The 12,239-nt window shown below is 39.4% G+C and overlaps 1 protein-coding gene across 1 annotated transcript in view; it reads right to left on the bottom strand.

Annotated features, from left to right (window-relative positions):
- RAB2A (RAB2A, member RAS oncogene family) overlaps positions 1 to 10,921 on the bottom strand; it is a 60,920-nt gene extending 49,999 nt beyond the window's left edge. The window contains exon 1 of the mRNA XM_010838999.1: positions 10,552 to 10,921. Coding sequence (XP_010837301.1) covers positions 10,552 to 10,570 — 19 coding nt within the window. The 5' untranslated portion in view covers positions 10,571 to 10,921. The remainder of the gene's footprint in view (positions 1 to 10,551) is intronic.
- Between the last annotated feature and the right edge of the window lie 1,318 nt (positions 10,922 to 12,239).

Raw genomic sequence — 12,239 nt, 5'->3', positions numbered from 1 at the left:
AAACTCAGCAGTGGCCACAGGACTGGAAAAGGTCAGTTTTCATTCCAATCCCAAAGAAAGGCAACGCCAAAGAATGCTCAAACTACCACATAATTGCACTCATCTCACACGCTAGTAAAGTAATGCTCAAAATTCTCCAAGCCAGGCTTCAGCAGTACATGAACCGTGAACTTCCAGATGTTCAAGCTGGTTTTAGAAAAGGCAGAGGAACCAGAGACCAAATTGCCAACATCCGCTGGATCATGGAAAAAGCAAGAGAGTTCCAGAAAAACATCTATTTCTGCTTTGTTGACTATGCCAAAGCCTTTGACTGTGTGGATCACAATAAACTGTGGAAAATTCTGAAAGAGATGGGAATACCAGACCACCTGACCTGCCTCTTGAGAAACCTGTATGCAGGTCAGGAAGCAACAGTTAGAACTGGACATGGAACAACAGACTGGTTCCAAATAGGAAAAGGAGTCCGTCAAGGCTGTATATTGTCACCCTGCTTATTTAACTTATATGCAGAGTACATCATGAGAAACACTGGGCTGGAAAAAGCACAAGCTGGAATCAAGATTGCCGGGAGAAATATCAATAACCTCAGATATGCAGACATACACCACCCTTATGGCACAAAGTGAGGAGGAACTAAAAAGCCTCTTGATGAAAGTGAAAGTGAAGAGTGAAAAAGTTGGCTTAAAGCTCAACATTCAGAAAACGAAGATCATGGCATCTGATCCCATCACTTCATGGGAAATAGATGGGGAAACAGTGGAAACAGTGTCAAGACTTTATTTTTCTGGGCTCCAAAATCACTGCAGATGGTGACTGCAGCCATGAAATTAAAAGACTCTTACTCCTTGGAAGAAAAGTTATGACCAACCTAGATAGCATACTGAAAAGCAGAGATACTACTTTGCCAACAAAGGTCCGTCTAGTCAAGGCTATGGTTTTTCCTGTGGTCATGTATGGATGTGAGAGTTGGACTGTAAAGAAGGCTGAGTGCTGAAGAAAGATGCTTTTGAACTGTGGTGTTGGAGAAGACTCTTGAGAGTCCCTTGGACTGCAAGGAGATCCAACCAGTCCATTCTGAAGGAGATCAGCCCTGGGTGTTCTTTGGAAGGAATGATGCTAAGGCTGAAACTCCAGTACTTTGGCCACCTCATGCAAAGAGTTGACTCATTGGAAACACTCTGATGCTGGGAGGGATTGGGGGCAAGAGGAGAAGGGGATGACAGAGGATGAGATGGTTGGATGGCATCACTGACTCGATGGATGTGAGTCTAAGTGAACTCCGGGAGTTGGTGATGGACAGGGAGGCCTGGCGTGCTGTGATTCACGGGGTTGCAAAGAGTTGGACACGACTGAGCTACTGAACTGAACTGAAACCCATCTCTCTAGCCACCATCTTAATTAATTTCATTCTCATTATATCCAACTGCCTTCTGAACATGTCCACTTTAACTCTTTCAGGTTGGGAATGCAAACTTGTAAAACCTAATCCATTCTGTTTCATGTTCCTGCCTACCATTTCCCCAACAACTCAAAGAGTCACCTTCAGTATTTCTTTATCTCTGAAGTTGGTTCCCAATGGATCACATCAACAAGAAAATCTCGTAATTCCTTTTCTTCCTACAGCTAATGGCTCACAAATCTCATCAGTTTCCTCAGAAATACCTTGAATTCCATGCTTTCCCCTCTTAATCCTCAGTGCTCCAGTTCTGGCTCTCAATAAGATATGGTCTTTCTGCCTTCAACCTTTGCCTCAAATCTATTTGTATAAACCTCTGAAAATTTTTGCTAAAATGCACATATATAAAATTTAAGATGTCCGAAATAGTAAACAACGTTCTTTGAGAAATTGTTATCCTAACAGATCATATTATCACACCACGGTCTAGAGAGCCTGTGGTGAAGCACAACACATCACCTTCTGTCCTCTGAAATGACACCACATTCTTCCTCTGGCATCTCTTACCAAGGAACTTGTCACTCCTTGGCAACTCTAAACTCATGCTTAGAGATTCCAATGCTTTCTTCACTAAAGCCTTCCTGTTCCAAAGATGCTATCAATCCCCATGCAGAATTAATGTGGGGATTAGTTCCTTGGGTTTCCATAGTATTTCCTTTATGCCTCAAAACCATGGTTAGAATCCTAGTTCTGTCACTTATGAGCTGTAACATGGAGCAAGGAAATTGACCTTTCTGGGCTTCAAAATTCTATCTATAAAATTGGGGAAATTCCTATACTATTTTTGGTGCACTGTTACAAGAATCAGATGAAATAAATGTAAGAGGGCTCCTGTATAGTAAGAGTTACCTGTGTCCAGTTTACAAACCTTCTCTGAGCTATATATTTAGGACATGTGCCTTTTTCTATAAGTACAATATACTTCAATAAAAATGAAAACACTGCGATGGGTCTTTCTGATGCATCAGCTTGACTAGGCCCCTTCCAATTACTGGGTGCTGCTGTGAAGGCATTTGGTTAAGATATAATTATAAGTCCACCCTCAGTTTCATATGGTGTAAGTTTCACTCTTTTGTATGTGGTTGTCCAGTCTTCCCAACATCATTTAATGAAGATTGTCCTTTCCCTACTGTATATTCTGGCCTTGTCATAAATTAATTGACCACATATGTATGTGTTTACCCCTGGGTTCTTTATTCTGTTCCATTGATCTATGTCTATGCCAATACTAATACCATACTGTTTTGAGTACAACAGCTTTCTAATATAGCTTGAACTCAGGGAGCATGGTGCCTCCAAATTTGTTCTTCTTTCTAAAGACTGCTTTAGCTACTCAACCACTCTTTAATAGAAACTGCTGCACTTAACAGCTGTTAAGAGTTTCTACTGTGAAGTCACCTTACCTTCTTCCTTTACTCAGGGTCCAATACACTGTCCTCAGTAGGCCTAAGTGTTGTGGTGAGAACTGACTACCTGATTACCACATTAATGCCAAACAATTACAAGTAACACTCATTAAAAATGTAGATTCCTAAAACCTCACCCCAAAAATTCTGATTCAGTCTTTGGTTAGGCCCAAGAATCTAATTAATACACCGCCAGCGATGTTTTTAGGCAATGGCGCCTTCTCCACAAGGAGTATTGGTATGCTGCTGCTGCTGCTGCTAAGTTGCTTCAGTCGTGTCAGACTCAGTGCGATCCCGTAGACGGCAGCCCACGAGGCTCCCCCGTCCCTGGGATTCTCCAGGCAAGAACACTGGAGTGGGTTGCCATTTCCTTCTCCAATGCATGAAAATGAAAAGTGAAAGTGAAGTCGCTCAGTTGTGCCCGACTCTCAGCGACCCCATGGACTGCAGCCTACAAGGCTCCTCCATCCATGGGATTTTCCAGGCAAGAGTACTGGAGTGGGGTGCCACTGCATTCCCCGAGAGAGATGGCAATGTGGTATAAATTATTTGTGGCTTATTTTGCAAAGAGAAAATTTTATTCTTCATGTTCACATTCCAAACCAAGAAACCCGTGAAACATGACAAAACAATGAGGTCTGCTCTTTTAAATAGAAAATTAATAAACTCAGCAAGATACGTTAAAAAGAATATAAACTTTACAGTTGTGACACCAGTGTTCATCTGTATTATTTCATAACTTGTAACCTCAGACAAAATTTATTATAGAAACTAAGCTCCGTTTCCACATTTGTAAAATGGGAAAAAGAAAAACATGGCATTTCTACTTCACAGGAATATCATAAGGTTCAAATTCCAAAATTTTGAGTTTTGCATATTCAAAATTTTTAATGAAAACTTTAGAGGATTCTTCAAGATGAATACAGTTGAGGAGCAAAATCTCCAACCAAACTGATCTGACCTTGAGTTCACATTTTTAAATATCTAGTTTCTACAACTGCAGAAAATATTCACAATCTATAATTATCTTTTAAATAAAATGACTTCAGAGTTGTTTCCATGCTGCTGGTTTCCCACACATCATCCCCCTTGCATCTGAGACAGCAATCCTCTCATTTACTGCGATTAGATACTCATCTGTTGCTGACTGGAGTGGGTTAAAGAGACACGTCTAAATCCCAACTCCTGGAACTTCTGAATGTGACCTAACTTGGAAAAAGATCTCTGCAGGTATAATTAAGGGTTCTGAGATGTGATCAGCCTGCATTCAGGTTGGGCCTAATTCCAGTGATAAATGGATACACAGGGGAGAAGGTTGTCTGAAGACAAAGGAGACTAGACTTGCACTGCCACAAACCAGGAGCCCCCGAAGCCACCAGAAGCTGGAAGAGCAGCAAGGATTTTCCTTGGAGCCTTCAGAGGCCCTGCCCATCCCTAGATTTTGGACTGCTGACCTCCAGAACTGTAAGAGAATAGGTTTTTGTTGTTTTGAGCTCTGAGACAAGTTTCTTAAAATTATTAAGCAGTCCAAGAAAACCTACAAAAATGCACTTGTGAGGAGCAATTTTTCCTTCCTCCTTTTCCTTGGACTCATTGGTCTCTCAGTCTTGTTGACTCTGTCTCTAATGATTCCTACTGTAATCAGTAAAAAATAAAGAGACTCAAACACCAGAAATATTAAAATAAGGGAAGAGGAAACAAGGAAGACAGAGCATTTATTTGAGAAACCTCTCAGTGAAGGCTATGAGGGCAGGGAGGAAAACACTCTGGACCCTTCTATGAAATGGCCAAGCCTTCTCCATCTCCAGAGCTCTGATGGATTCTACCAGCACTGCCAGACCAGCAACCCCTAAGCACAGGAACACATCTAATTCACTTTTGAAATTCTTCTCAGAAATGTGCTTTATATTTGGTAAACTTTCACCATTGCAGCCTCCTGTATTTCAATGTACACCACCAATTTAAGAGAGAAACACTGGACTATATTTGGATCCCATGTGTGACAATGGTAGAAAAAGTTGTTTCAGGTCTCAAGGCCTTGGTTGCTTATTGTATCACAGTAATCATACATTCACTTTACTCAGAAGGCTACTGCAAGGAATAAAAGAAACGGCATGTAAAGAATAAAAGGTAAAAAACACATCTATGCTTCCTTCCCTTTCCTGGCACAAAGTCAGACTAACACTTCATTGCACACTTCGGCCATAGTGCTCTCTACACACTTCATTAAGCACCTCTTGTATCATACTTCTGTTATCAATTCACACATCTACCTGCCTCCCTTAGGAGCAATAACATTCTGCATTTAGAAAACCACTCTGCTCTGTGGCCTAGCTTAGAATTAATAGATGCTCAGTGAATGCAGAATTTATGTACTGAATGCTTGCTGAAAAGATCTAACAGTGACACACTTGTATTTTCTATATAATGACAAACAAGTCTACATTTTAAAAAGTCAATTTCTCAAAAAAATTTTTATTCCCAACAGTGGGTTTTTCAGGTAGAAAAATGTTGAAGAATGAAATCATGACCACGTGACATTAAGAACTGCGTCTCTGACACTATCGGCCCCTGATTTAAGTGTAATTTCCCTCTGAAAACGTTAAGTTTCCAGGGAGTGTTCCTTCCTTCCACATTCTGCCTCTGTCTTAGGGACAGTGGCTGGGCCCTCCACCTGCTGTTCTGTATTCTTTAGAATACTCTTAGTCCACTTCCCCATTACTCTAACCCCACATCAGAGTCAGTGGTTCTTTACACCAGACTTTCCCTGTTCAAACTTCTGTTTCTCATTTCCATCTCCTACCTGGACTCTTAGAACTAGTGTGATGAATACATTCTTCATTAGAAGAAAAATTTAATTCGGTGAAGCTGAGGGTTTTTTAATATAAGCTGAGTTTAGATATTTTTAAGAAAGACCTAGCTTGTACAGTATTTTCATGAAAACAAAGCTAGGTGCAATTCATAACTTTTTAAAATTTAAAAAATAAAATGGAGCACTACCTAATTTACATAGAGAATAAATGACAGAATATTAAATTTAATAGCAAGTAACATAGCAGAAATGTGGTTAAAAATAGCATCTCTTTCCTTTTTCTCCTCCCATTCTTGGGATTTTCTCGAACTAGTTTGTTTTAATGGTGGAAAATGGCTGAGAGTGAGAAGAATCAGAATGAAGGAAACTGAAGTATACCTCTCAGAATCTTAGGAAGTCACAGTACGTAGGAAGCAAAGGGGTCCTCTGCGCAATGTTCTCTAAATAGTAGGCTGTAACCAGTGAAATCAATTTACTCGGTTACAACTAGCATTAAAAAAATGAACTAGAACAAAATAGCAAATACTAGACTGCAGGGACTCAATAAAGATAGGACAAGTGCTATATGCAAGCTATTGCCTTACACACACACACACACACACACACACACACACACACACATGCACTTACATACATATTTAAACCCTGGGCTGCAATGTAAGAAGATGTACCTATTATTGTGCTGATAAGACACAAATTTGGAAATTATTCTCCAGAATCTCATCCAATTACACACCCAGTGAAAGAACCCATCCACATCATTTATGCTAGGATTCACGGCAAACAAATCAGCTAAAGAATCTAGAACACTTCTGTTCTCTTTTAATGAATATTTACAAGGACAGGGATCAAGGAAAAAACCAGACTAAATCATCACAGTTGGGAATTTAACATAAAAATCAATCAACCAACCAACCAACCAGCCAACCAGCCAACCAACCAACCAACCTTGGGTACCCTGAGTCATCTGCTAGGTGACAATTCTATTGCATAACCCTCTTTGTAAAATGATTTTTCGAATAGGTAAAATGAGGATGACACTGTATCCTGGTTTGCCAGGGACAGGCTTAGTTATCCCTGGTGTCCTGATGAATTAGGGATCACCCTGGATGATGAATTACACGCCTTCACTAAAGCGCTGATTCTCTAAAGTGTGCTCTCCAGAACAGCAACATCAGCAGTATCTGGAAACTTTTAGAACGCAAATTATCAGCTCCACCCCAAACTTAATGAGTCAGAAACTCTAGGGTGGAGTCCTTAAATCAGTATTTCACCAAGCTCTTCAGGTGATCCTCATGTGCCCTGCCTGAAGTCTGAGAATCACTGGCCTAGCTATAGTCGACTAAAATGCTGGTCTCATTCTCCGATCCTCTTTAGTCTTCCAGCTACAACTAATATGACACCATTACCTGCTTGGTGTAACAGATAAGTAACAGAAAACAGTGAAGATGTGCTGCTGCACCTCGGTACAGGTTAAGTTCAAAACACGGTTATCCTGGTTTCCACTTAGAATCTCTGGCGATCACTGAGCTTAGAATAGTGAGACTACCTGATACCTGCCTAATACCCAAAGGACCCACTTCAGTATGAACAAGTAGTTTTTACTGCAGCTATGGACTTCTATAATTGAGTTCAAGCTAACACACTCTTGTCTTATGTAAAATATATGCATGACTTTTGACATTTTGAAGGTGAAAACAAGCTCTCTCTTCACATACAATCTTATTTGACCATAACAGTAAGCCTATGACATCAGTAAAGCAGGAATGATAATCTCATTTTTTTTTTTGCCACACCACACAGCTTGTGGGATCTTAGTTCCCCAAAAAGGGATTGAACCCAGGCCACAGCAGTGAAAGTAGAGTTCTAATCATGGACTGCCAGGGAATTCCTGATAACCTTATTTTAAAGATGAAGGAACAGAGGCTTAAATGACATGCCTCAAGTTAAAACACAGTGAGAAGCAGAACTGAAACTCAAAATAAGGTTTTTAAATTTACAATATAAGTCATATTTTTCCACTGTACCACCCAACCTCCTGAGTTTGTTCTTCTCAGATACATATTACTACTTGCAAACAATACCTCCCCAGCTAAAAAGAAGCTATCTCACTTACCATGTATTAGCATCAACAGTAAGATAAAGAAAAGAAATATTCTATAAGCTTAAAGACTCTGACGGAGCAGAAATTTAACAAACGAAGGTTTTAAAAAAATAATAGATCAGGTGTGTCAACATATTTTAACCTGACCATTTTCCTGACTGTTTCATAAAGATTCCAAATAAGAACTTAGCATCTCACAAGTAAATTTCAATGAAGTAGCTTGAAGAGGATACTTTCTCAGGATGTTATAAAAGGAAGAAGGTGTCTGGATATAAACGTACACTATAATCACCATACAGTAAGTTTACTGCACATGATGTCTAAGTAGTATGTTATGATGTAAATGAGTATCAAAATCAAAGACTGTAAGCAGAACGATCCATTTCTTGCAGTGCTAGGTTAATAAGAAGTACATGATAACAGTAACTAAATCAAGCTCCTTAAATCCCTGAAGACTTGGTATCAGTCAACACAGACAATGTTAAGACTAGCCTGTTGAATTTAAGTATTGATACATGAATACTTAAATTCACAATTAAATACTAATATTCTTTCTAAATTCCTATTCTTAATGGAAGATGATTTATGACATTCCATTGTGGTCACATGTGACCTCGGCTGAACCAATCAGATGCGCCTGTTCAGAATTTGGAATCTTGAAGGAATGCGTCAATATCAGGAACCAGAAAGAAAGAATCCACAGTGGCTACAGGGGAGGTGCCGGACGACTGGCGTGCACCAGCATCTGCTTCAGCAGGTTGTACTGACAGCAGGAGTCTGGCTGTGTCTTGCCTTCTGTGGTTTTGCCATTTTCAAGCTTGATTATACTGCCTTCCTATCAATTCTATGGAGCATCCTATCTTTACAATAAAACGCTGCTCTGCTTAAGTTGACCACAGCAGGTTTCTGCTGTCTGCTAGCACAGATCAGGACTAAGAAAACTGAGGACTGACTGAAGTAATAATGGTTCAGCTATGCAGATTTTTTAAAAGAATGAGATAGATTTATTTGTGATATGTTAAGACACCCAAGATTTACCCTTAAGCGAAAAAAAGGTGAAGAACAGCAATCATATTGGTGGGGCTGGGACGGATGGACACACACACACATACATGTTTAAAGATGCACAGAAAATTTCCAGAAGGATACACAAATCATTACTATACTATGTAAAATGGTGGAGTATTTAAATTTTCATTTTTCACCATAAACATTCATCATTTTTATAAAAAAAAAAATCTGAGTTTTTCAAAAGATCTATTTTAACATCAAATACTATATAAGCAATACTTTCACTAGCCCCATCCAACAACCTCCAGTGTGATGTGGCATTTAAATAACTAGCAAAACTTCTAGTGTGATTATAAATAGTCACATTAAATACTGGTCTGCTAAGAAAATTAGAAGCCTGAAAGTAAAATAATGCGTTGTGAAACTGAAGATTTTTATTTCCTTTTTTAACTCCTTAAAGCCACTAAAGAATAACTAATCAGTAGTACTTTTAAATGGAGAAGGCAATGGCACCCCACTTCAGTACTCTTGCCTGGAAAATCCCACAGTGGAGGAGCCTGGTGGGTTGCAGTCCATGGAGTCGCTAAGAGTTGGACACGACTGAGCGACTTCACTTTCACTTTTCACTTTAATGCACTGGAGAAGGAAATGGCAACCCACTCCAGTGTTCTTTCCTGGAGAATCCCAGGGACAGCGGAGCCTGGTGGGCTGCCGCCTATGGAGTTGCACAAAGTCGGACACAACTGAAGCGACTTAGTAGCAGTAGCAGCAGTACTTTTAACAAGACTTACTTTATGGCTAAGGCTCAACATTCACAGATTCACATTCAAATCCAATATGATTTTTCCATTTCTTGGGTAAATTCTCCAAGAAAGGAAACTGTAAGCCAAAATGGATGGGGGGGGTGGGGAGATTAAGAAAGAAAAAAAGGTTAAATGGTGGAAAGGCCTCAATAACTCCTGTCAGAAGTCTGAGTGAAGAGTTAGTTATCCCATTCAGAGATGGGGAATAAAGCTTCTTTTATGAAGCTGTAACCACAGCATATGAAACCAACTCTTTATACCACACAATGCTCTTCATAGTGTGGTCCCAAGATTCCTGTATTCCTGAGCCTCCACAAATCCCAACAAAAAACTCCATAGGACCACACTCTGCAGAACATTCCTGATATAAAGTCATCCCACCTTCTTGGCAAAATCAAAGACTGAGGAGCTCAGTTCCATTCTCTGTTCTCCATACACAACAAATACCCAAACAGAGGCAAAAGCACAAACTGATTCTACAGGATTATCAGGTGGGGAAGTTCTCAAAGCGTCTGATCGTGTCACATCTGATCTATCATTTGTAAAACGGGGTCAAGAGCTATCTAGGACTACTGCTAGAATTGTATGAAAGCTATAGCACAGTCCTCAGCATACAGTGGGTCCTCAATAAATGTTTACTGAAAATCTGAATGTCATGAGCTGTTCACTCCAAGTAGAATGAATGAGTCTTCCCCATGCTCCTTCAGTACTCTGCATAGACAAGTCTCTATTACACCATCTTGTCATTGTGGCAAACTTGTCTCCCCCTTAGGGTAGGGCAGTCCTGCTCATTTTTCTTAACTCCAGCACCGGGAATGCCCACATAATACCTTAACTTTCTTTAAAAAGAAAAAAAATATTTGAATCCAATCCCCTACTGGTTGCATAAATTTCATCTTCCATGTCCTAATGTGTCAATCAAACCTCTGCCTGAACACCCCAGTAACCGACCTACTCACCACTTAATACTCTTTCCATTTCACAGCGAGTCGTCTACTTGTAGTCCTGATTCTGTCTGCAAAAAGCCACAAAGGGTAAGTTGAAGCCCCCTTTTAATATGACAGTCACCTAAGTATTTGAGGTCATTGTTATATTCTCCTTTAAGTCTTTTTTTGTTAAAATGTTTCAGTTATTCTTCCTTTCCTAAATATGTTGGGAAATATGGTTGACACACCTTTGTACCACCCTGACTGGTCTCTGAGCACAGATTCCAATGCGCAGATGTCCCTCTGAAACAAGTTCCCATAACTGAACTGCAGTTGAGTCCTGACTAAGCACAACTACTACCTGCCTTGTTTGTACATTACACTTTTACCGAGAGTCACATTTCTTCCTTTGTGGACTCCTACTGGACTTAGTTATGTAAAACTTCTAAGTTTTTAGACATGTGTTGCTATTTAACCAGCTACCTCCATCTTATATATATATATATATTTTTTTTTTTTTAAGAAAAAAGTAAATATAGGGCTTTCACTTCATTTTTTATTAAACTCCACTTTGCTAAATTTAGTCAGCCATTCTGGATTCTGTCTGGTGTAATCCACACATTAGCTCTTTCAACCAAAGTGGAGTTTATCCAAGTTGTTGCCAATATAAAATGTAAAAATCTAGGATTGAATATAGCAGCATGCTCTCTCCAGGTGGCCTACATGGACAGTACTTAAGGATAGTTATTCAACCAGTTAAAAATCCACTTAGCTGCAAAACCAGAAGAAATTCTTCACCCCATACCAAAGGTCATCTGGGAAAAGTGTAACAAATATTTTTCTTAAAGGATTGGTCAATTATCTCACCAGGCAAACAACTACTACTGCTTCAGTTTATAACCCAGTAACTAATTTCCCTATTTATTAATATTTCTATCAAGTAAAGCATTTAACATAAGTAGTTGTGGACAAATGTACTTTTACTTTGCCCTTTGAAACGGTTAAAACTGAACCAACAATACTTGGGCCAAACAGAGAAGATAACTTTTGATCAATAGATTCATTTATACTGAAGACTCCTGCAGATCTATAGAACCGCTTCTTTCCAAAGGGGTTCAAAATTAAGAGAAACTTTGGCAAGGAACCTGAAGACACCATGAGTGAGTATAGGAAACAACTCTCCGTCTTACAACCTCTTTTCTGGAGACCAGTGAAAAAGAGCACCTCCTACCCAATATTCTTCTCATCCGAGTCTGGAAAAGACTTTTTCTTTTATAGAGTCCAGAGAGAATTTCAAGATCAAAGAACTGCCATTTTGCAGGTTAACATGTTGTTTTGCTTCTTTCAACTCAAGTAATTATAGTTTTAAAGTCAGCATAGTGAATACCTTTTTCCATAAGCAAAAAACCACCCCTGTCCAAACCCGCAACTTAATTTTAGGATACTCAACATATAAGAAAAATTATCTCTAAAATACTGCCATTAATAAAGCACCCTGCAGCTTCAAAACATCTGTGTACAATGTTTGTTTCAAGCTAACAAAAATCCTGTGAGGTAGGTAACTTAGTACTACTGACATTTTCTAGATGAGAAAACTGAAGCTAAAGATGTCTGAACTTTACCAAAGCAATGAGTAAGCAGGAGCCACCATGCCAATCCAGATATTTTTCTAATCACAAACAGCAGGCCCTTAAGAAATTTTCAAGAATGCAGTCTAAGCT

This window comes from Bison bison, unplaced genomic scaffold, assembly GCF_000754665.1.
Source record: "Bison bison bison isolate TAMUID 2011002044 unplaced genomic scaffold, Bison_UMD1.0 scf7180017864108, whole genome shotgun sequence".
NCBI lineage: Eukaryota > Metazoa > Chordata > Mammalia > Artiodactyla > Bovidae > Bison > Bison bison.
The sequence above is the reverse complement of the archived record's forward strand: the minus strand, read 5'-3'. Positions and strand labels throughout refer to the sequence as shown.